Below are 24706 nucleotides of genomic sequence, written 5' to 3'. Positions count from 1 at the left end.
ATCATTTAACCCAAAACAGAAATCGCATGAAGTTCCAAGATAATTTCCATACATAAAACACTCTTATAAGGTTACCGCAATAAACATATCATAGAATCAACAGAAAGAAACCAAACAAACAAGTGAAAGAGAAAAAATTCCAATACCCACCAGACGTACAGTATTGGCAACTACCACTAAACAATCCACGCGATTACAAACTCAATTTTATCACAATACCAACCACCCAAAAGAAATCCTGAGCTCAAAACCAACCTTCACCAATATCATCTGCATGGCAACAAAACCCAATTCTCAGAAACGAAAGAGGGGGAAAAGGTTCCTGCAACTTCCTCACATAAAAAGGAGAAAAACCAAAAGAACATATCACCAAGAAACGAAGAAAACCAATCAAAAGAAAGCAAAAGAAGAGGAAACGTTTACAAAAGAGAGAAAAAAAATGTTTCACCTCAAGAACGGTGGAACAGACGACCAAACAGGAAGTGGGGACTCAAAACCCCGAGTTGAGGAGCGAGGTAGCTTCATCATTACGCTCGTCCAGATCAAAAGAAGGCTTTTCTATTCGATCGAAGAGTGGGGGTGTGGCGCATAAGAAAAGGGATTCATGGAATTTTCTCCTCCCTTTCCCATGTGGGTCCTCCTTAATTTTTTTCCACCACCACCACCACAGCAACAATCCAAAAAAACCCAAAACACTGCACTTTTATAAGGGGAAGGTGGACCGCTCTCTCTCTCTCTCTCTCTCTCTCTCTCTCTCTCTCCTCGACGCATGCCTTTTCCAACGTGAAAACAAAAACACGAAGTACTCCAATAGCAATCTAAACAGGCGAGTCTGAAGTATCTAATATGGCTAATAATATTATATATGAGACAGCTGCTATTTACTCTCTTCGGAAAAAAACAGAGCACAGTTGCTATTTACATAAAGGAGTATGATGAAAATTTCCTGAATTCTTTCTCAAGATAATGAAAGTGGGAGAAGAGAATCCATCTTGTGATCTGCTAAATGATTTGGCTTCCTCACCGTCCACAATGTACACAAGGTTCCACATGGTCGTTGTGGGAAAGATGTCAAATCTCTTTCTTAAAGTGATTTAACAGATCACCTGATCTGCTCTCTTTTTTGTCTCTTTATTCTTATCTTTCCTTCCAACCTTGCCTTTTTGTCCACGTCCAGATCAGACAACATGGACATTGAAATAATCGCATATTCTGTAATTTTGTCTGGGTTTTTTAAATTTTTCTTGCTGTAACTGGGTAGCTTAAGATGTGGTGCATGATGCAATTTTTCTGGCGTTTACAGGCGTTTGGTTTTCTGGGTAATGTTTATGGTGTGTTTGGATGCAAAAATCACTGAGACGGACATTCTAAGCCTTTTGAATCGTTGAGCTCCATGTTTTTTTTTGGGCTGTTATCCCAACCCATTCCCATTTTTTGGGGGTAAGTGGATCCATCCAATCTAGGCCTCGTAGGTCCATGGGCGTTACCCCCTTTCGCAAGCTGAAGAGTGACGACTTCTTGAAGGCAAAAGGTAAGCTCACAGAGTTTCACGCTGCCAAGACATTGATCGTAAGTACGGCAGAACCAACACAACTAGGACTCTTGATCCTCGGGGCAGTTTCTTCGTGTAAATATCAAAAAATAGTGGATGCATTCAAACACTAAATCGGATCAACTCATCCCCAATGTCATCCCCATCTTCGTAACCCCTCCTTGGGATTTCATTGATGCAAGTTATTTGATCAAGTAGACTCCACATATGTGATCTACATTTTACTGATCTAAATCAAAGAAATCCGACTTGCGTATAGGATTTTTTGGAGAGTCAAAAATCAACTAAATTTTTGTGATTTAAAAAAATGATATTTTTGCGTTGAAAAAAAATGTGATCCAAAGGTTGATTCTTATTAAATCGATCATGCCATCTCACAGCTGCAAGCTCTACGACTCTAACCAAACCGTCAACAGTTTGGTTGAGTCAAATGACTTAGCCGGACGGTTAGGTGGCACTATTATAAGTTGCATAAACAAAAGGTCTCAGGTTCGAATCCCTCTGAGGTTATCCGCATCTTATTAAAAATGTAATTTACATATAGGCCCCAACATATGGTAAATTTACGTTCTTCCGAATATGTAAGATAGAAGGATAAGCTTTCAAGAAATTACTCGTATGGCTGTTTAAATTGTTTTTCTTTTTAAAATTACCTATTTACCTCAAGTATAGCTACAAATGTAAAGGTCTACGAAAGTCTCCTCTTAAAAAAAACTAATCTAAAGAAAAAAAGGTTAAAATATCCTTTTCAAAGATTAGCTAGATTTAAATGAGTAAAAAGGCAACTTTGGGCGATCATTTGAGCTTTTTCTTCTTAAGGTTAGGCATCTATCTTAAATATTTAAAACCTGAGACAGTTAAACATGAATTACCACCAGTTAGGTAAATCCACCCTGTTGAAAGTACCCTAAAAGAAACACCAGTTAGGTAGATGCACCTAGGGGTGGCAATTTCTGACACGACCCGCCAACCCGCCTCTTAGGCGGGTTCGGGTTGGGCTTAAGCCAACCCGTTTAATAAATGGGTCGACCCACATAACCCGTTTATTAAACAGGCCGGGTTCGGGTTGGGGGTATGCCAACCCGCTTAATAAACGGGTTAGGCGGGTGGGTCAACCCGCCAACCCGATCCGCCAACCCGCCAACCCGTCGACCCGTCAACCCATCAACCCGACCTGTCAACCTGACCCGTGAACCTGAGAACCCGTTTACCCGACCCGTCAACCTGACCCGCGAACCTGAGAACCCGTTTACCCGACCCAACCCATTTATTAAATGGGTTGGCGGGTGGTGTCGGGTTACCCGTTTATTAAACGGGTCAGGTTCGTGTTTGCCACAGCTGACCCGTTTAATAAACGGGTCGGGTTCGGGTTGAGGTATATATGCTGACCCGCCAACCCGACACGATTGCCACCCCTAGATGCACCCTGTTGAAAGTAGGGTTGTCAATGGGTACCAAACCCTATAGGGTCAGGGTTTGGTGATAAATAAGAAGTTTCGATTAGAATATGCGACAGACCCGAAGGATCCAATTAGTACATGGAGTCGGGTATGGTTTGTGAAATTTCATACCAGACCCGGGTCTGACTCAAGTTTTAATTAAGATCAGTGGTTTTTCAATGTAAAGGAGATTAAAAATATTATTTTATAGAATATAGACCGGATCTGCTAATTCTTATAGGACCCGAGTATGGTTTTCCTCACGGTGGACGTGATCAGACCCCAGGACTGGACCTGGTACCCACACTTCAAAGTCAGATTTGAGTTCAAACCCGCCTGGGTCCAAACCAGATCCGACCCGTTGACATCCCTAGTTGAAAGTAACAACACCAAGACGTTATCCATTAACTCGGGTGGTGTTTTACATGATGCCAAATCACTATTTACACGACGACCTTTAACACAATGTGGAAAGTTTATGGGTCTTTGCAAGGAGGTGGTTATCTTGACTTTTAAGGAATTGGCAGGTTCACATGTGAGTCCAAACTTTCTTTATTCCTTGCCCCCATGGATATACATTCCACTGGTCACCTTTTTTCAGCTCTCCATAGCAAGGTTGTTAAATGTGATGAGGCGAACGAGGCGTTGAGCCTGCGCTTCGCCTCTACGCCTTAGGTATTGAAGCGTACGCCTCTCACAACGTGAGACTCTCAAGTATATCTAAAATATCATAAAAATGTGGCATTTTTGTAGGGATGTTAATGGATTGAATTTAATGCTTGATATCTTCATCATTTTTTACCTGACCATGACTGTTAAAAAAAGAAAATCTCAAAATGCCCGTTGAGGAAGCAGCGCTTCAGGTACTGAGTGTGCGCCTCATTACCTTGAGCGTGCGCCTTGCCTGTGAGGCGCAGGCTTCAAGTACTGAGGGGTACGCCTCTCACAACACTGCTCCATAGTTAAAAACTAGTAAAGTAACCACAAGATGCTATCCAATTGAGACACAACTTGCAGGTTGGTCATCCCTCATTCATTATGATGCTCCAAACGAAGTACAAGCATTGGAGCTCATTAAGTTGGTAAAACTTGAATTTGATGAAAAAAAAATGATATCTTCAATTTTTTACAAATTACTTGTTGTTATGGGTCGACACCCAAAAGATAACTTTTAGATATCTAGGAGATATACAGGGATGGGTCAGTTCCGTGGGTTATGTAGTTACAACAACTTGCAGTGAAATGATATGGTAAGTGGGTAAACGCTAATATGCTCCCTCAAGTTGGAGTATGCGGGTCGAGCATGCCCAACTTGGATTTTAGATTAGAAAATTGATCGCTGCCCAAAGCCTTGGTAAAATATATTTGCACGGTGAGAATCAGCGGATCAGTCCACTTTGGATTTTTTGGATTTTTCCCAGATAAGGTGGCAGTCTAACTCAATGTGCTCCGTGTGTTCATGAAATACAAGATTGACAGCAATGTACAAGACTGTCGGATTGTCACAGTAACAAGGTCATGAGGGTGAGGATGGTAAATTTTGGAGGTCTGTTAAGAGGTACTTTATCCATGATTCCAAAACTTGCAAGAGCCATGAACCTATATTCAGGTTCGGCGAAGGAACCAAATGGACTTTCAAAAAATTGGATTGGATCCAATCATGATGCAATAATCGGAAGTGGATCTGCAGGTCATTGGGTATGAGGACTAATCAGAATCATAATACCCAATGATGTAACTGTATGGACGCATTGATGAGTACTCCTTGGCCATGAGTTGCTTTGATATAGCGTAGAACCTGAAATGCAATGTCCATATAAAAAAGTGAGCCGTTGTCTGATTGACTCAAAGTGTGCACGTCAAACAAGATATATGGCTGAGTGATAGTCAGGTAGACAAGGAGGTCGATTAAGCACCGGTATGGACTAGGGTCTTCAAGAAAGTCACCTCCCATATTATCAAGCTTAAGATGCTGCTCCATGAGAAAATTGCAAGGTTCAGCTCTCATATCTTACAGTATATCTAAGGCATATTTTCTCCCAGATAGGAATATGCCTTTCTTGGAGCGGGTCACTTTGATACCAAGAAAATATTTATGGCGACCAAGATCCTTGAAACAAAATCGATTGTTTGTCTCTTTTAAACTAGTGGATTTCGGATAAATCATTTTCGATGATGATGGTATCATCAACGTATACCAATAAGAATCTCTGGTTTTGGTTGTGGAGGCGAGAAAATAATGAGTAGTATGCCTTAGACTGCATGAAACCAATTTGTTTCAAATAGGAAGATAGCTTGGCAAACCAATTTCTTGATGACTACTTAAGACCATAGATAGATTTTTTTTAAGTGATAGACACATTGTGCCCTCTGACTAGAGCATTCAAGAGACATTTGCATGTAAATACATTTTTGACATCAACTTGGTATAAGTGCTGGTTACGAATGGCAGAAATGGCAAGAAGACATCAAACGGTGACAAGTTTAACCACTGGAGCATATGTTTCATTGTAATCGAGGTCTTCAATTTGGGTATATCCTTTTGTGGCCAACCACACTTTATAGCTTTTTATAGAACCATATGATTTATATTTGGTTTTATAAATTCATTTACATCAAATGGGCTGCTTTCCTTCAGGTAAATCTGTAATCGACAAGGTATTATTCTCCTCAAGCACTTTAATTTCAGCGTCCATAGCATTGTGTCAATGTTCGTGTTGCATGGCTTAGAGGAAGGCTTTGGGTTCATGGCTTTGAGTGATGGCTGCTAAGAACACTTGATGATGGTGAGAGAACCTGTTGTAGGAAAGGTATTGGCTGAGAAGATGATCGGTGCTTTGATCTACATCACTCGAGTTATTAGATTGAAAAATGAGAGTTGTCGAGTAACATCAAAAATTCTTAAGATACGATGGTGGATGATAGACTCTATCAAATTTGCTGATAGGATGGGTCTCGTGAGGATGCGAAGAAGAGGGCTCGTTTTCACTAACTACGGGAGGAGGAGGACCCGTTTGGGAAGGCTGATCCATAGATTGTGAACCAACTGGAACAGTCACAATAGACTCAGGCATTTTGGTATTGTAGGGAAGGTTCTTTCAGTTCAAATATGGGTATGGGAAATACGCTAACATCATCATTATTATGAGGTCTATGATATCGAAACGGAAAAATAATTTCATAAAATTTGACCTCTCTATTAACAAAAATTTTATTTGATTCAAGATCATACACTTTATACTTGACTCGACCATATAGATATCCCAAAAACACGCATTATCTGACATGATTGTCAAATTTGTGGGTATGATGTATGTCATAATCATAACATAGGCATCCAAAAACCTTTAAGTGATCATACTTAGGTGCTTTATTCTGCAACACCTTCTATGGCATCTTAGTCGTCAATGGTTTTGAGGAGAGACGGTTTATAATGTATGTGGCAGTGAGAACACATTTCTCCCAAAACTTGATTGGTAAATTACTCTGAAAATGAAGAGCACGAGCTACATTTAATAAATCTATGTGTTTGCGTTCAACGACCCCATTTTACTGCTAGGTTGCCACACAACTATGTTGATAGTTGAATCCCTTTCCTCTAAGGTTTTTAGTCATATCATTAAAGAAAAATTATGTATCATTTTCAGATCTAAGACTTAAGACATTGGTATTGAATTGGGTTTCAATCATTGCAATGAAGTTTTGAATAATATCAAAGGTTTCGAATTTGTGCCTCATGAGGTAAACCCTTGTGCATCAACTATAGTCGTCTACTATAGTCAAGAAATATTGGGCTCCTGGATAAATTTTGGTTTGTCTCCCCTATGTCACAATAAATTAGCTCAAAAGAATTAGACGATGATATTGAGCTACGAGGAAAAGGTAATCTAGCTTGTTTGACTTTATGACAAATAATACAATAGTCATTTGATACATGTTCATACACTTTATTAAAATTAACAGGAACCTGTAATCCGGAATTAGATAAATGTCCAAGTCTAAGATGCAGAAGAGAGGGAGAAGAAGATAAAGCACTTAGAACACGGTTACCATCTATCTCAAGAATGTAGAGGTTGCCATGTATCCTATCTACTCCAATTGTCTTCTTTGAGTACATGTCCTGAAATAAACAATAATCATCCTTGAATATAACTTCACATTATAAATTGTGGGTTGATTTGCAAACTAAAAGAAGATTAAATCTGAATTAAGGGGCATATAAAATGTTAGACAGAATAACTCCTGGGGATAATTTGATGTTGTCGACATGTGTTACGGGAATAGATGTGTCATTTGGAAGATTAATAGGAGGATATGTAACAACAATGTGAGAGGTAATATTAGACAACGAGTTGGTAATATGGCCAATGGCACCTGAATCAATAATCCAATATTGCGACATAGACAAGCAAACAAAAAATTTAGGAATATTACCTATGAGGTTCACCATGGGTGATAGATTTGGGTTACCTAGATTGGCAAAAGCCATGACTTTGTCATATTGTTCCTGGGTGAGATGGGGGCAACAACGCTCGGGTTTGGCTTTTCAGGTTCGAGCTTGGCATCACATGCATTTGTGCTAGCTTGGCCGTTGGAACGAGCATTGGGAGGATTCCTTGATTGATTAAGAAAACCATGAAGGTGGTAGCATCTCACTTTGATGTAGTCCAACCTACCACAATGATCACACTTGGGTCGAGTATGTCCCTGAGACGTCTTTGAATAGTCGGTCTTTGTGAAGTAGTCATCATTCTTGTCTATAAAAGTAGTAACTGACTCATGGGTAGGTGTGGCTCGAAGATCGCATTGCCTTTCTTCTTGCACTGTCAAGGCAAATGCCTTGAAGATGCATGGCAACATGCTCATGAGGAGTAGTTGGCTCTAGATGGCATTATAACTTTCATTAAGGCCTATAAAAAATTGTATGAGTCTTTCTCGTTGTTGGAGGTCCTGGATAACCTTCATGGCTCTACATGTGCATGTTGAGATGGTGGTGTAAGTGGACATCTCATCCTATATTTCTTTCCACTTAGTAAAATATGTTGTCATTGAAGATTGATCAAGTTTATAATTTCTTGTTGGATCTGGTAGATCTTGAAGCATTAGATTGAGAAAAATGCTCTAAGAGTTCTACCCAAACCTCAACAGCAAATTCGACACAAATGGCGGTAGACACGAGATCCTTGTGCATCAAGTTAAGGATCCAAGACAGCACCATGTTGTTGCAACAACGTCAATTGAAGATAGAGTAGGCATAGATATGGTTCCATCGACAAAGGTCAGCTTGTTCTTGGGGCTCAATGCCATGATTATGGCTTTGCTCTACATGGAGTAGTTGTCGTCGAAAAGTTGTTGTAAGACCAACAAACTTCCTAGGTTGTCAGAATGATGAAGATAGAAGGGATTTGACGTCGACTCTGCATTGGACGTCGATCCATTTCCAGGCCATTGATGACATGTGATGACTTCAACCGGTTGAAAAATATGAAAAAAGAATGAACTGCAGATGTCGGTAACAACTTCAATATGCAACATTGCTTGAACGTGATCAACAGATGGGCACATTAATCAACTCTGGTGATTCCCAGTGAGCGAAAAAGGAGTGGTACTGCAGTGATCGATGGTGACGTACAAAGTGAACCAACGAGTAGATGGGCATGTGTTTTGCTTCTCTCCGATCATCGCAAAGGTTGTCTGGGCCAAGGTTGTTAAATGCGATGAGGCGAAGCGAGGCGTTGAGCCTGCGCTTCGACTCTCACAACTGGTATGGAAGTGAAGCGGTGGGAGGGGAGGCAGGGAGCGGCGGAGGAGCAGTTGGCCGGCACGAGGCGGTGGATCCATCGGCACTTGGGGTTAGCACAGCCGGCAAATCGGGCGGAGGAGGAAGACTTGGGGATGAAGGAGGGGATTCTGGAGGTTGATGAGGGGCAACTTGCGCATCACAGCACACCTCAGTACCTTGAGAGTGTGCCACGCCTCTGAGGCGTACGCTTCAGGTACTGAGGCATACGCCTCTCACAACACTGGTTTGGGCGGTAAGGAAGCTATGGGCGGTGCTTGAGGTGAACTTGCAGTCTCAACAAAGGTTTGAGATTATAACAGTCAGGAAACGTCGGCAGGGGTGTTGCCTAGTAAACAAAATGCTTGGAAGATCAACTCGAGTAAGGAAACACAAATTGCTCTGATGCCATGTTATTTTGCAAACAGATAGGAAATGAGTCGAAAATAACTATGTATTATCACTTAATAATTCAGGAAGCAGAAAATACATATAGTGTGTGGGTCGACACCCACAAGGAAAGATAACTTTCAGATATCTAGGAGATATACATGGATGGGTCAGTTACGTGGGTTACGTTGTTACAACAACTTGCAGGGAAATGATATGGTAAGTGGGTAAATGCTAATATTACTTTATCTTATCAAGACTGAACATTGCTTATGTAGTTTGAGTCGTAAGCAATTGATTGAATAAAAATTAAATAAGAGATTAAAAAGAAAAAATAGAGAAATAGCAAGCATATACGTGATTCGACCAAAGGCTTACAACCACAAGAAAAAACTCTTACATTTTTTTTTGTTTTTTCTTTTTTATTCAATCTATCAACTCACATATTTATCTAGGAACATGACTCATATAATTATTTTTTATTTAAATAATCAAGATGAGATAAAGATAAGTGGTTGATAGACAATAATCTTGAAATCTTAAGATTATTACCTTCTTTAATAAACGATAATCTAGAGAACTGCAATTGCCCTCCGAGATCAGCGATGATCTTGAAAATGGTCTGTGATTAAGAATATCTTTTCATATTGGTATAGATTCCATTCAATTTTATGAAGTTGGTCAAACTTGAATTTGATGCCGAACCTCAAAGGATGCACGTACTTGTCTAGAAAAAAAAATGATTAGAAGCTGTTAAGAGAACATTAAAATATGAAAAAGGTACAATCGACCTTAGCATTCGTTAGGAGAGTTGAGTCATATGCTGAGTACTTAGTTATTATGATGCCTATGCTAGGGACACATCTACAGGTTATACCTTTGGCTTGATATCTAAAGCAGTTTTTCTTGGTGCAGCAAAGAACAGTATATAGTTTCACTATTTATTATTGAAGTACAGTATAGAGCAACATCTGTAGCAGCACATGAAGGTGTTTGGCTTAAATGGTTGATGATGGGCATTAAGCAAGATATTAATTTTGCAATTACTTTATTGTGATAATGAGAACGCCATCAGACCTGCAGAAAAGCAGGTGTGTCATGCAAAAATCAAACACATAGAAGTGAAACATCATGTCATTCAAAAAAATGTTTGGAGGAGAGAAAACTCCTCTGCCTGCCCTTCAAATGATCAGATTGTAGACATCTTCATGAAAGGATTGTTATTTATGCAATTCTCCAAATTCAGAAACATGCTTGGTTTCGGAAGCAAAGAGTAATATGGGACCATTTACTGACTTGAGATAGAATCAACAAATGTTAACTCTTCTCAAAGTGTCATTGAGTCGGTCTACTAGTAAAAGACTGTGGCCTAGTGGGGCCCACTTAGTCTAGTTATTGTTTTTTGGTTGTAAAGTATGGTTGTAAGCAGCAGTGTTGACAAAATCGTATAGGCTATCGAACCGTTTGGCCAATGATTCAGGTGAATCGGCATATATCAATTCTCAAGTGAATGGTTCGGCCAATAAATAATTAAAAATATTCTGTATCAACCAGAACATGACACGTGTTAAAACTATTAAAATAATATTAAAAATTAATTTTAGGTATTTTTATATTTATTAAAAAAGAGCCGATTCAGCTCAGTATCGACTTTCTGCTGACATGATACAAATCGGCCGATACAGGACCATGATACTGAAAACATTGGTAAGCAGATTTGAGAACTGCCTCCTCACCACTATATAAATATGGATAGCTACTTCATTGTAAAGCATGGATTCGAGAAATGAAACAAAGGGCCTGTTTGGAATCTCGGTGCTGGGATGGGCGTTTATGCATTTGGTGTTCCCAAGATAAAATCTTGGTCAAACCCCGTGGTGGTCTTGTTTGGAATATGTGTTTATGCCAAATTTGGGATAAGAAGTGAGTAGGGATGGCAGTGGACAGGGGTGGGGGACAAGGTCTCCACTCCAGCCCTGTTTCAAAATCCTACCCACCATCCCCGCCTCGGTCTCGGCACCGGTTTTGATTTTAACCTCCATCCTTGCCTCCATTCTCATTTCATGTCCTCCATCCCAGGTCCAAACAGGGCGAGGCAAGGCGGGGCCCCATTTTACCTCGATCCATTGCCATTCCTAAAGAAGGATTGGGGATGGAACGGGACGGGGCAGGGCAAGGCAAGGCAGGGATCGGGTGGAGTGGGGAAAAGCAGGGCGGGGTGGGGAAAAGGGTATGTCCATCCCCACCTCCATTCTCACATGGGTTTTGATTTTAACCTCCATTCCCGGTTCAAACAGGGCGGGGCCCATCCCCCCCCCCCCTCTCAACTTTCTCCCTTGTACTTACTAAAGATGGATTTGGCAGCCAAAACACCTGACACCTCCTCGAATGCATAAACTCCATAAACGCCCATCCCAGCTATCAATCCCAAACAGGCCCAGAGTTTATTGGTAAGCAGATTTGAAAACTGTCTCCTCACAAAGTTTATTAAAAAATAGCTGATTCAGGTTAGTATTTTCTTTCCTTTTTCTTTTTTGAGCTCGCTACTAGAGCATTTGTGTGCATTGGTTTGTGTATGCTTATTCTTTCAGTTCAACTTAGCTTAGCACGGTTCGACTAGGGTACGTGAGCTAGGTGCCTTATATAGTGGCCTTTAGATTAACATTTTTTTGTAGTATATTAATTTGATATTTAATATTGGATCTTTGACAGATCCAGTATGGATCTTTAAGTAATCTGTTATCAATGAAGTCCGCTACCCTATGTTTGCTATTAAGTTGAAATTAACGAGCCCAAAAAAACTACAAACCCATTTAAATGATATCAAGGGCATTATCGTGCTATTGTAATGGGAGTCTGGGTGGTATTATTTGGCATATGATAAGATCCTTCCATATGCCAAAAAAAGATGGCACATGTTGATTTAATTGATGCAAATTGTTAATGAGGTAAAACGAAGCATCACTTTTTATGAACATAAGGCAAGACCCTATCACATGATGCCATATGATAGGAACCCTCTCCTATATTGGTGGGAGATCAAGCCGAGTTTTAACCACTTCAGAGTGGTTTTACGGCAGAGTATCAATCTCTTTAGCCGCACCACTTAAAACCGGGTTTACTCTCAAAAAAAAAAATGGCCTTGAATTTTGAAATTTAGGATGCTATATGTGCTAGTTGATAGGGCTGACAAACAAACCGAACATCTTCTGGCTCATTTACTGCTGTAAAAATTAGTTTCAAAATAATATTTAAAATTTGTGGGTTGTTTTAAAATTTGGTTTGAAATTGTACGTAATTTCTAAAAAAAATATTTAAAAAATCAGTAATCAAGCACACAAGACATTAAATTTATGTGGTTCGGCAAAACCGCTTACGTTTATGAAGAGAATTTAAGAAGAATCTTTATTAAAACCAGCAAGTATGCAATGCTAGAGGGCTCTCAAGATCAAGAAGAAATATACTAATAAGATAACATTAACTCAACCTAATAAGTCGAAAGCTAAATCTGAACACTTCTTTTTTCTCCCTTGTTGCAATATGAACAAGCAGCCTTTTACCATTGTAAACAAAAACGCTTAAAGAACCTTTCTTGAACCACCCTCTATACCTCTTTATATAGAGGTCACACTAAGTTTTCAAAACAAAGAAGGAATCCCCAAGTGAGTTTTCTTGGTAACACAAGAGACCGACTTTATTTCAGGTTTCCTTGGTAATACAGGAGAGGGACTGCAAGACAAAATCTCATCACCCCAACATTGTCAGTAGACATGCTAAGATACATGGACACAACACTAATACAAACACTATTTCAATATTTTTAATAGTTATTAGTACTTATTTTTTACATACTAAATATCAAATAATAATTTCTATTGTCTAAATTAAAAAACTGAGTCCTCGTGTGTTATTAAAAAAAAATCCAAAAATTGCCTCATACATCAAGTTGTACTTGTACCTTTGTGACATAGATGACTAGAAATCACGAGCAAAGGACACTGGCACATGTGAAGGACTTAAAGAAGCAAGATGCATGGCCATGACCTTTAGCTTTTAACGATCTCTCTCTCCCATGATCAATCCTCATCTTTTCTGCCACGCCCAGCCTAGCTCCTCATCTTTTCTGCCACGCCCAGCCTAGCCCCTGATCCTCCTCCCCCAGACGTGGTAAGTCGTCCCATCGTTTGACAACAAACTACTACAAAATATAGCTAGCAGTCATGAACTGTCGCTATAGCCTTGTTTAAATGCCACTGAAGCAAACAGTGACAGTTTACCGAACGCTGTAGGTGTTGTCACTGTTGACAACAGTGGCAGTTTCACGATCTACAGCAGCAAGTTCCATAATTGCCATTGTTACTCTACAGTGGCAATCTGAAACTGCCACTATAGGTCCTACTTGAGGCCCGTTTTGGACTGCCACTGGTACCAACAACGAAAAAAATCCCTACCTTCAGTGGAAGTCAGAACTGCCATCGTAGGTCAAGAAAATGGAAGCAGGAGGCGAAAAATAAAGAGCGGGAAGGGGGGAGGTGAGCCTACCTACAACGGCAGTTTAAACTGTCGCTGTAGGTGCCCACACTCAACAGCGGTAATTTTCCCAAATTGCCCGTTGTTTGAGTGTCGTTGTTTCCCATTTTTGTTGTAGTGACAACACCTTGGTCTGCCTTTACTTGCAGGAGCATGCAACTTACCACAATAAAAGAGGAAAGGTTCAAAAAAAATTTGCTACTTCTGCGCCAACATTAAGGTCTTGTTTGCATGTCATAGAAAATGCCTGTTTTCTGAGCAAAATCATAAAAAGGCATGCAATTTCTTCCCAATAACACAAACTAAAGAAAAGCCCATCCGAAGATCTTATTTCTACAAAAGGGGCATTCTGCATAGACTCATTTCCCAACCACCCCCATTGGGAAACGAATCCTCACACAAGGTTTCTACCTATAGTGGCAACATTTTGTCTTCTTTTCTTCCCCCTTTTGCCTTTTTTTCTTCTCCATTGTGCCCAGCTTTGTCTGCCCTGTCAACCTTCTTTCGTAGCAGAACCAAAGAAGAGCCCTACCATAGTAGAGCATGCTCATGTTATTCATATTAAGGTTTGCCTGTGTGTGTGTGTGAAGATCTCTCTTGGATCTTTCTTTTCCCCTCATTCAGGGATGGACCCAGAAACTTTTATTGGGAGGAGGCAAACATAAACAAGAAATGTACAGTATGTACAGTATCAAGATAGGAGAGTCAAATCATGAATAAGAAATATACAAAATTGAACATTAAATTAATATATAAAAAGTATAATCAATATTTGTTCAATGTTAACAAAATATAAACAAAAGAAAAGACAAACTAATTTTTTCAACATTTCACATTTCAACTCAATCAGCTAACAAAATGGAACTCGATGTTCTTTAATATCCTGAAAATCTTTTATAATTGAATTTGTACTAAATTTAGTTGTAATTTCTCTTTCAAAGTATAATATCAAAGCATCCATCAGAAACTCATTTTCAATTTTGTTTCGAAACCTAGTTTTGATAATATTCATAGTTAAAAATATTCGTTATGTAGTTACTAGAAACAGGAAGAGTAAGCACAAGTGCAACCACCCAAAAAACAAGTTGATAGATTCTTGATTTGTTGGTGACCATTGACACAAATCTGAAATATTTGACAATCTTTGAAATTCTGAATCTGATAATGGTGAAGTTTTTATTACGATTGTTCTTTTTCAAAATCCGTAAAAGCTTGCGGATAAAACTCTTTTATCAAATATCATCATTTTTAAAAGAGTCGCGTGCAACTCGGGGATCAAGAGCAAAGCTAAGAAATAACAACTTGATTGTATGCTCAATGAACCGTACATTTAATTCTTGCAATTTAGAATTTATTGCGGTACAAAAAATATCCACTTGATAATGATACTGGATTATAAAATCGGCTTGTTGATGGTGAGTTTGACCTAATCGGTCAATATAACGAGCATTCATATCTGAGACATCTATGTTGCATTCCTTGCAAAATAACTTCAATGTGCTAAGTAATGCATCCTATTTATAATCTCTAAATTGTTGGATACCTGCTTTAGTGGATGAAACAAGATGTATGACATTTAAAATATCCACAGATTTAGCTTGCAATTCTTGACAGAAGTGTTTAGTAATCTGCATAGTTTTTTTCATGAGATGCAAGATGAATACAAATTCAAACGATGTCATTGTCTGATAAATTAAGTCTGCTTCTGCTCTTTGGGAAGAAGTGATTTCATCATCAATGATTCCAAGAAGAACTTCATAAATTGGACCGAACCAGTGTTGTGAAAAGCATTGAGGCGTAGCGAGGCGCTCCACCAAAATCTGAGGCGAGGCGTAAGCCTCGAGGCGCAAAGCGTAGGCCTCAAAAAAAAATTAACTTAAAAAAATTATAAAAATTATCTAAAATTATAAATAAATAAGAAATGCTTTATTGATGAAGCAATAACCAACAAGAAATAAAAAATCTCAAATAAATACGGAAAAAATATGAGATTAACATGTAAAAGTAACATTAATGCAACAACTTGATCTATGTAAGTATCTAAGAAATAAAATATGAGCATTTATTCAATAAAAAATTAACATTAACAACAAAATGCATATTAAAAAATGTAAGTATCTCTCTATATGAGCATTCATCAAATGAAAATAGTTCATCACTCGATAGTCAATGCTATATGCTCCATTGGATAACAGATAGATAAGTAGTCTACATCCAGAAATGTTGTATAAGAACATTCCTCTTTTAACAGTATGCATAGTATGAGTAATACAGAAAAAATAATAGCTCACATTGCCCAATTGTATTTGCTAACCTGCTCTTTGCTGAATATCCAAGTGGCATGCATTGCCTCATTTTATCCGGATCCATGCCACCACCATCATCTGCACAAAAAGGAATATCAGGAAACTATTGTAAAATGAGAATATTAAACAGTTTAGTCACGCTATATTTGAAATGGTGCAAGTCAGTGGCATAAAGCCAGCCCCCTGCACACCTTTAAGCTTCTTTATTGAGTAAAAGCTACACACTACACAAAATTTGATGCATTTTCTGCTTCTACAAGTCACATCCATTATAAGTAACCAAATATATGAGATCAAAAGAATGTATCAACAAAAATAACATAGTTGCACTTAAAAACAAACAACCAAAAAATAAGAGTGTCTACAATCAAAGCATAACAAAGCAATGTCAACCACAACCAAGTATTCAGATTGCATCTAACGCCCATCTGCTCTTCTAGATAGACAGCAGCAGCAGCATACAAAAAAATCATCAATACAGAACTGTAAGAGGACATGCACAAAAATGACAAAAAAAATGATTCCCTAGAAACTTGATTGCATATAAGGTAACAGTCAGAAACAGCGTTAATCCTTGATATCTGCCGTATGGAGAGATTGAAGAGAGGGAGGCAGACACGAAGGAAAAAGAATGAAGGGGGTCGGGGTTACCTGGGTCTGGCAAGGGCTGCCGGCGTCGCGGCTGCTTCAGGCGAGAAGGAGGAGGCCGAGAAGGGAGAGACTTATAACTGCAATGAAGAACATGACAAATAAGTGCATCAGTCAACAAGGAAAAGTAGCACTTCAAAAGAAAAGTAAAAACCCGAAAACTAACATTAATAGCATCTAGTTTTTGGTCAAATGTGGGCTTTGACCCCCATTTGACCAACAAAAAGAGGCGCATACGCCTCACATTGAGGCGCATTTCGCCCTGAGGCGTACGCCTCAAGGCTTTTACGCTTTATACTAGCGCCTCAAGGCACAAAGGCCCTCGCCTTGAGGCGAGGCACGTTTTTTGCACCTTGAGGCGCATTTACACTGAGCATAACGATTGGATGAAACACAAACAAAATTGACAATAGATGTCAATGTAATAAAAAATTGACGAACGAGAATAACCTTTTTCAATGTTGCCACTAACGCAATTTGCAAACAATGTGCAAAACAATGAACATAGTAGGCATATGGACAATCTTTTGAAATCAATGCTTGCAACCCATTCAATCCTCCTCACATATTACTTGCACCATCGTATCCCTGCCCTCGAATGTTTTGTATATCTAGATTATGATGAGATAATACAAAATATATCCTATTTTTTAAGGTTAATGTCATAATATTAGAAACATGAACAAGCCCAAAAAATCGCTCTCGCACAAAGCCATCTTTATCGACAAACCTTAAAACTATAGCCATTTGCTCCTTCATTGACTCATCACGAGCTTTATCAACAAGTATGCAAAACTTTGCATCACAAATTACCTTCTTTACTTTGGTTGAAAAGATATGCAAAATTTCTTTTTGTATCCTTGGGAATGTGTAAGAGGCATTTTTCGGAGCTTTAGCAATCACTTCGGCAACCTTTTCATTATATGAAGTGACTAAATCCAATATTTCAAGAAAATTTCCTCGATTTGTTGACTCAACACTTTCATCCTGGCCTCTAAAAGCAACACCTTGAAATGCAAATAGTCTAACAACATCAATTGAGGCTTCCAACTGCAGCCGATTGTATAAAATTTGTTTAGAAGTGAAATGGTCAAACACCTTCTGTAAGTGTTGAGATTGACTCATTAAATCTTGACAAGACTTCTCAGCAATTCTGTGAAGTGAATTAGGGTCTTGCCCTATATGATGGAGAAAATCACAAATTTTGCCATCCCTAACTTTCTTCTAATTCTTGAATCCATCAAGAGTGAATGCACAATGTGTATATGGCTTACTAAAGAGAAAGCATTATAGACAAAAGCTGCATCTTTAGCAGGTGAATATTCGAGCTATGTAGAAAATAGCTCACACCACTTACGTTGAAAGCAACGATGATGATTTCCGGATCTTGGATAATTTGATAGAAGAGGTTGGTATGGTCCAAGTTTAATATAAGCTTGTCGAACTTCATCCTGTAGATTAATATCACAACCCCATATCTGGGTACGCAATCCAGGATCACGTTCCAATGAACTAACATCAATTTGATTGACACCAACTTTTCGAGATTTCTTAGGACTTTCTGAAACTGAGATATCAGAGGTTGTTGATGATGTATGACCCACATTGACTTCTGAATCTTGTGTATTTTTTCTTTTGAAAAAGTTAAGTATCAAGTATCGTATTTGGCTTTTCCATCATCTACAAATAAATTTATATAGTCACATTATAATTTTTATTCAATAATAAAAAAATTAAAAACTACTCATTATGACCCGCTAATTATATGGAGAAAGCAAATACATTAACATAAGGGAAGGATGTTGTACGGTTCCAGCTGCAACAGCTTCGCCATGGAGCCACTCCCCATATCCAAAACCTGTTTCTATAGCCTGCAAATGCACCAGGAAAAGTAATTGAATGTTTTGAATAGAACTAGCAAATGAAAGTTATGAAAACCATCAGGCCGGCTGGTCTCTTTGAGATTTGAGGCCACCACCTAAGGCCCCTTATTTTGGATGTGGACTCATGAGTTGAAGAGAAAAGAAGATGGTCTAAAGGCAATCATCAGGCGGTAGAGGCTAAGAAAGGCCTTGAAATTCAGGTAATGTGGTTATCCACTAGTTGTTCGGCAACTTCACTATGGTAAATAGTTAGCTCATGGTTATCTAAGTTATCATCAATATATTGTAGGCAGATTCGGTTGTTGTGGCACAAATTACATACCAATTATTGTTTAAGCTTTATCTTAAGTTATCAGGAATAACAGGAACCGCTAAGACAGAAGTAGGCCAATTCCTATGCTTATTTCTGTAATTGTTTTGATGGTTCTTGTTTAAACTCTGCATATAGTCATTTTATGTTATTTATGCTTGCAGGAGGGAATTTCTTAAAATGTTTCAAATGTCAGTTATTGAAGTTCCCACTAATTTGCCAAACATCAGCAAAGACTTAATAATCCAAGCTTTTGCAGTATGGTTCTGTAGTTTCATGTGCATTCTTGTGGGTTTATTTTGCATTTTCTGTCATGTTTGACCTAAGAGATTTTTATGTTATAACATTTTTATGCCATAACATTTCTTAGACTGCCCAAGGAAAATGGGAGTTTGTCAGCCAAGAAGTCAAAGTCATGTTTGAAAAAGGCCGTCCGGTTTTGGTTGGAACAACAAGGTAAAGTTATAGATTTGGCATCTTCTTCTTGATCAAGTTTTGTAGAGGATGCTGTCAATGGTGTAAGTTACAGATTTGGCACAGTCTTGTTGATCCTTCCTATGACGGTTACTTCTTTTGGTGAATAATTGCCTCCTTTCTATAGCAATATCAGATGGATTTGCTGAGCTAGAATGATGTTATTTTGATGGCATCATATCTGTTCCTGTTGCAAAAATTTCTCATTATTTTCCACCTATCTGCAAATATCCATGTAGCCGGCAACCTTCTATCATTTGATTATATTTAATTATATCAGTTATGCTGAATAAACAAATTTTAATATGTCTGCACTCATATAGAAATAATTTGCTTATCTCTACTAGCAAGAAAAACTTTATATAATGCAAGTTAATTCTTGACCCTACAAAAGACAAGGCTAGCTAAATCTGATTCATGCATAAAATAGTACCATGGCTTAATGTGCACTCTACAGCAAGCACAACAATTATAATTTGCTTCCACAGGCATTTAAGGAAGAAGAGACTATCGTGAAACACCAAGCAGAAAAGTAAAAGGGCATCACTGCTTAAGTAATTCTGCTTTTTCTCTCAGGTGATAGTCACATTCAATTAGCAACAACATGATATTTGGATACAATATGCTAAGTTATGAAAATCAAAATAACCCAGATCCGAACTCTGTAAGAGTAAACTAGAAGCCGCAAAGCAACCAAAAAGAGACAAACAAAGGACCATATAGCATGAAAAACAAGTTACCCACATGAAACCAAAAAGACAAATCAACAAACCAAGCCAGTAACCCTCTAAAGAGAGCCCCATCAAAACCCATCTGTATATAATAATCTCACCCATTCAACCAACCATCACAAAACAAAAAAATTGTACTGAAACCAAGAAGCAAAAAGCCAACAAGGAGAGAGGGAAAAGAGTGTCCTCACATTGGATGACAAAAGAACCACCAACACCTAACAAATAATTACAGCAAGAACAACAAATCCCGGTCAAAATTTTCCATGGGGAGCCACGAAATCGGCAGAGCAGAGTGGTCACGTTTATTTTCCTTGCTTCGAAGAGAAAACACCTGCTCATAAAGATTTCCGCCCTCTATCTTTGGTGGGCAATTCTGTTACACGGTCCGTCCTTCACACACACACACACACACAGAGAGAGGGGGGGGGGGGAGGGGGAATATTGCCATATTGATATAACATCAATTGGTAAGTTGAACTCTTTTCTTTTTTCTAATCTAAGATATTTCATTTTTCTTTGGGGGCTCAGAAATTCTTTTAGGTATTTTGGGAGCAGCCAATAAGGGCTCCAATGAGAGTTTTTAATTCTTGGCCCAGTTGTCCGTCTCTGCCCTCATCATTCTCGTGTTTTGTGGTGTAACACCTAGATTCGGGACCCCTCGAGTCGAGGTTCGTAGGTATTAATTTCCAGAGAAGAGTCCAAAGTAAGCGTAGAAGAATTATGGTATAATTTCCTTTTTCAAATTAAACACAATCCATTCATAACGAGCAAAGGGGGAGGGTTACCTGCTGGTTGCTCTCACTTCATCAAACGGCGCTTCGATCGACCTCACGCTCTTACTCTCTTCCCTCTTTTTTCACTTCTCTTTTCTCTTTGTGAACCAGAGAGGGCTCATGGGTTTATATAGAACTCATGAGCACCTCCATTTAAGGAAAAGTCCCATTATCCCCCTTAAGTATGGGGTCTCCTCACTTCCCCACTTACTACATAGGTGGTGAAGAGGGAAAGACTCCATATTTAAGTGTGGTTTTACATGTGGTTTTTTAGGTGATCGGGGAGGTTGCTTGTTGGATTTTAACTTTGTTTCATCTTTCATTATTTCTGTTTTTTAGTATGATAGTGTTGTATGGTGTTGTGGGTTTTTGCCTATCAAAATTGGGTTTTGTGGGTTATTCTACTCTGATGTTGGGGTTTCGTCATCCAATGACATAATTAGCAAAGCTGAAAATGATCTTAATGCATATTCAGATCTTATTTTAAGGTATGAACCTGGAATTAGCATGTTGGATTCAAATGGTGCATTGGATTATATCTGATCCATTTTTAGCCCTAGTTGCAATTAGGTTACTGGATTTTACATATTCATGAGCTGAATTTGGATATCCAATTTTGAATCCAAATGAGTAGTGCAAGGAATTTCTATTGTGAATAGGCAAACGGTAGAAAGCACATCCCTTCCTCTTTTCTCTCCATAAACCAACATGATATTTGTAATACGTGTAGAAAAAAAAAACTGAAAGGATTTAAAGTATATAGATTTGTTTTCTTTGATGAATTGGTGTATGTGACATGCAAGCTGGCCCTAAGACGTGAAAGATGGTGCAAATGGGGGTAACATGAGATACAAGTTAATATTCCAACTTAGAAAACTTGCATAGTAAGGATATTGTAGTACAATGTTTCAACATTCAAAACCATCTAACCACCTGAGGCCCATGGTGGTCTGCCTTGGTCTAAATAGTAGGGATGTCAACAGGTCGGGTCAGGGTTGACCTGGACCCACCCATATAATTAACGACCGGGTTCATGTTTGGGTTTTGCCAGGTCACGAAAAATAGAATCCCAAACCCGAACCCTAATAATTTCAAAATTTTATATTTTACTCAAAATACATATAAAATACTCAGGTCGGATACCTATCAAAACTCATAACCCAAACACGGCCTGCATATTGCTCAGGTCAGGTTTGGATCAATCCGAATACTATTTTAGTCGGCACTTTTCATGCCCATACCCAAGAATTCGAGTTCGGGACAGGTAAAGTACCAAGTACAAACCCGACCCATTGGCGACCCTAGGTCTAAAGCCCAAAATTAGCTCTTTCTGCATGCAGTAGGAGCAGCAGACATAAATTGGGAACCGAACCAGGAGCAGGGAGCGTCTATGTGCATGGCTAAGTGTCATAGCCAATCACAGGACAACATTTCATGTGGGGCCTGCACTTTGTAACAGTGGGCCCCATGCAATGCTGCCATGTGATTGGCTATGACACTTAGTCATAGGGATGGCACTGGACCGGGCCGGAGGTGGGGGACAAGGTCTCCACCTCCACCCCGTCTCAAAATTCTGCCCTCCATCCCCGCCTTCATTCCCGCATGGGTTTTGATTTTAACCTCCATCCCTGTTTCATGTCCTTCATCTCCGGTTCAAATGGCGCGAGGTGAGGCGAGGCAATGTCATGTTTCTCCCCGGTCCATTGCCATCTCTAAAGATATTTTAGTTATTTTACTAATGGGGATCGAGGGTGGGACGGGGGAAATCATAATTAAGTTCATTCCCGCCTCCATCCTCGTACAGATTTTGATTTTAACTTTCATCCCTGCCTCCATCCCCGTTTCATGTCCTCCATTCACAGTCCAAATGGGGTGAGGGGGCCCCGCCCCCATTTTCCCCTTCCTACTTAGCTATGTCACTTAACCGCTCCTTTGATTCAACTCAATGAAGAGCAGGGTCCAGCTCAAGGCCCCACCATGAATATGTCATAGTCCATAAAGGGGGCATTAAGCGTTAGGCAGCAAAGCAATCTGCCTTTCAGTTCAAAAGATTGCCAAGTAATAAACTCTGCAACATTTGCAGAAAATACCTGCCTTTCAGCCCAGTAATCAACAATTTCAGGCATTATATTCCGAGGAAATGTTCCCCCGTTGCATGTAAATACCATCCAAGCTTTTAGCGTCAATGCCATCCAACAATTCAATAATTCTGTGATAAAGGACAAGCAACTTAATTTCTGTGTGCTTGCCTTATAAAAAAAAACTTCATTTGTGCGTCTTCCAGTGCCTCTTCAGCCCGCCGGACCTTACTTTCTGCCATTTTAATCTCTTCTTTAGATGCAATTGATGCGTCCTTATTTCTCATGCCACTCCTTGTAAACAGGCCTTAGCAGATGACCACTTAGTTTGGACAGTCCGGCTGGCTTCTTCCACACATCTTCATTGTCAACTTAAAAGAATTAACGTACACGTGAATGGTGATGGTTATCATTAACCATTGTTATCAGAATTTCAGGTTAGCCTTGGTTATCTACAAGGATATGGTTCACCCTTATTAACAATCAAAAGTAGCATCAAATGTGGACCCTTTGCAGTTGGTTGTAAGTTTTTTTTTTGTGTAATATAAGTACGTACTGTACGCTGCTTATTAAGTGGATTCAATAAAAAATTTATTATTTCTCTAACATTCTTGACCCTAATTTCCTACACAACTCTTGGAGCTGCATGCAGCAGCTTTCCCGTTTCTCCTAGCCCTCAACCGACGATGAGTTAGTTTGAATAGTCGGGCTGGCTTCTTCGACACATCTTCATTGCCAGCTCGTGGTGCTGGAGCAGCTTTCCCTTTTCTCGGTCTCTTACTGGATCTGGAGGCTTCAACTGCTAATTAACTTGGCTCGATAATGCATCAGAATACATTCATCCACAAGCCAATGCAGGACGCCATCACGTGATTCCTGACTCAAACAGCATTGTCAGCCAGTTTTTCCAGCTTGGCGTGCTCATGATCTTTAGCTTGTTCCACCAGAGCTTTCCTGGGGGCCATGGCCCAGATTTGACAAAAACATCATCCATAATCTGCTTCTCTCTTGGTTGGCTCATCTTTGTTCATTTACTTACGGAACTATGACAAGAAGAAATAAACCAAGGATATTGACATGGCGTGTATATATATTTAAAGATAGAGATTGGTAGCTGCCCACACGTTAGGTGCTAAATGGGTTTTTCAGTCTTTTTTTTATTTTATTTATAAATTCTGACCGTACAAATGTGATTTATGTGCTTGATTTTACCGGGATCAGCTTTTGAAGCGTTCGATTCAAACACATGGGTGGGTTTTTATAAGGTTCAAAAAATCAACCGTCCAAAATCTTTAAATTTTTGAGGGACCAAATATCATTTTTTTCATCAAAAACACATGATCCAGGTGTGGATTTCTTAAAAATCGATCATGCCCAAGACATTTATGAGGTAGGAACTGCAAAAAAAACACTTGAAGGGTAGAAAAACCCATTTAGCACCTAACGTGTCAGCAACTACCAAATTCTCTTATATATATATATATATATATATATATATATATATATATATATATATATATATATATATATATATATATATATATATATATATATTGAAAGAACAGAAAACCCATTTAGCATATTTTATTTAGCACCTACCTATTTCTCTATATATACATGACTCAACTATGTGTCGGCCAAGTTAGCCAAATGACTCATCTGAGTTTTATAAAAACCGAGTTCAACACATTTTTTGACCCAATGATTTGGTGATCCAGGCCGAGTCAACTGAGTCATTGTGTCAACCCAGCAACTTTTTAAACTATGATGTTTCTCGCTTCATACTACTTTTTAACACTAGCTTCCCCAC

The 24706-nt window shown here is 38.9% G+C and overlaps 2 protein-coding genes across 10 annotated transcripts in view; both read right to left on the bottom strand.

Annotated features, from left to right (window-relative positions):
* Positions 1–668, bottom strand: part of LOC149841904 (protein DA1-related 1-like) — a 52329-nt gene extending 51661 nt beyond the window's left edge. For 2 of the 5 annotated variants that reach the window (XM_089998767.1, XM_089998766.1), the window contains exons 1-2: positions 449–668; positions 151–270 (exon numbers count right to left, since the gene is read on the bottom strand). The gene's annotated coding sequence lies outside the window, so the exon portion shown is untranslated. Of the gene's footprint in view, positions 1–150; positions 329–448 lie in introns of those variants that run through there. The other 3 variants (XM_089998771.1, XM_089998769.1, XM_089998768.1) reach the window with 3 other exon arrangements.
* A 12645-nt stretch (positions 669–13313) lies between these two features.
* LOC149841903 (uncharacterized) lies at positions 13314–20959 on the bottom strand. Of its 5 annotated transcripts, none has more exons than XR_016431018.1 (5): positions 20831–20959; positions 18427–18515; positions 16648–16724; positions 16005–16074; positions 13314–13358 (listed from the first exon to the last, which is right to left on the bottom strand). XR_016431018.1 is itself a non-coding variant. In XM_090001207.1 (5 exons), the coding sequence occupies exons 2-5, from the start codon at positions 18491–18493 to the stop codon at positions 14098–14100; spliced, it is 309 nt and encodes a 102-aa protein (XP_089857333.1). In that variant the 5' UTR covers positions 18494–18515; positions 20831–20959; the 3' UTR covers positions 13872–14097. The 5 variants fall into 5 exon arrangements, 3 of the variants coding, with proteins under 3 accessions (XP_089857333.1, XP_089857331.1, XP_089857332.1); XR_016431017.1 differs by lacking the exon at positions 13314–13358 and adding an exon at positions 13872–14218; XM_090001207.1 differs by lacking the exon at positions 13314–13358 and adding an exon at positions 13872–14218 and having other exon boundaries at positions 18453–18515.
* Between the last annotated feature and the right edge of the window lie 3747 nt (positions 20960–24706).

This window comes from Nuphar pumila, chromosome 3, assembly GCF_984573655.1.
Source record: "Nuphar pumila chromosome 3, dmNupPumi1.hap1.1, whole genome shotgun sequence".
Lineage (NCBI taxonomy): Eukaryota > Viridiplantae > Streptophyta > Magnoliopsida > Nymphaeales > Nymphaeaceae > Nuphar > Nuphar pumila.
The sequence above is the reverse complement of the archived record's forward strand: the minus strand, read 5'-3'. Positions and strand labels throughout refer to the sequence as shown.

What these genes read in the sequence shown, in the direction of transcription:
- LOC149841903 (XM_090001205.1), bottom strand. Translation starts at nt 18,493, where the DNA reads ATGGGGAGTGGCTCCATGGCGAAGCTGTTGCAGCTGGAACC. An exon ending in GCAGCCCTTGCCAGACCCAG is followed by an intron (nt 16,075 to 16,647) that starts GTAACCCCGACC and finishes CTTTTTGTGCAG; the next exon opens with ATGATGGTGGTGGCATGGAT. An exon ending in GGATATTCAGCAAAGAGCAG is followed by an intron (nt 15,550 to 16,004) that starts GTTAGCAAATAC and finishes TTTTTTTTTGAG; the next exon opens with GCCTACGCTTTGCGCCTCGA.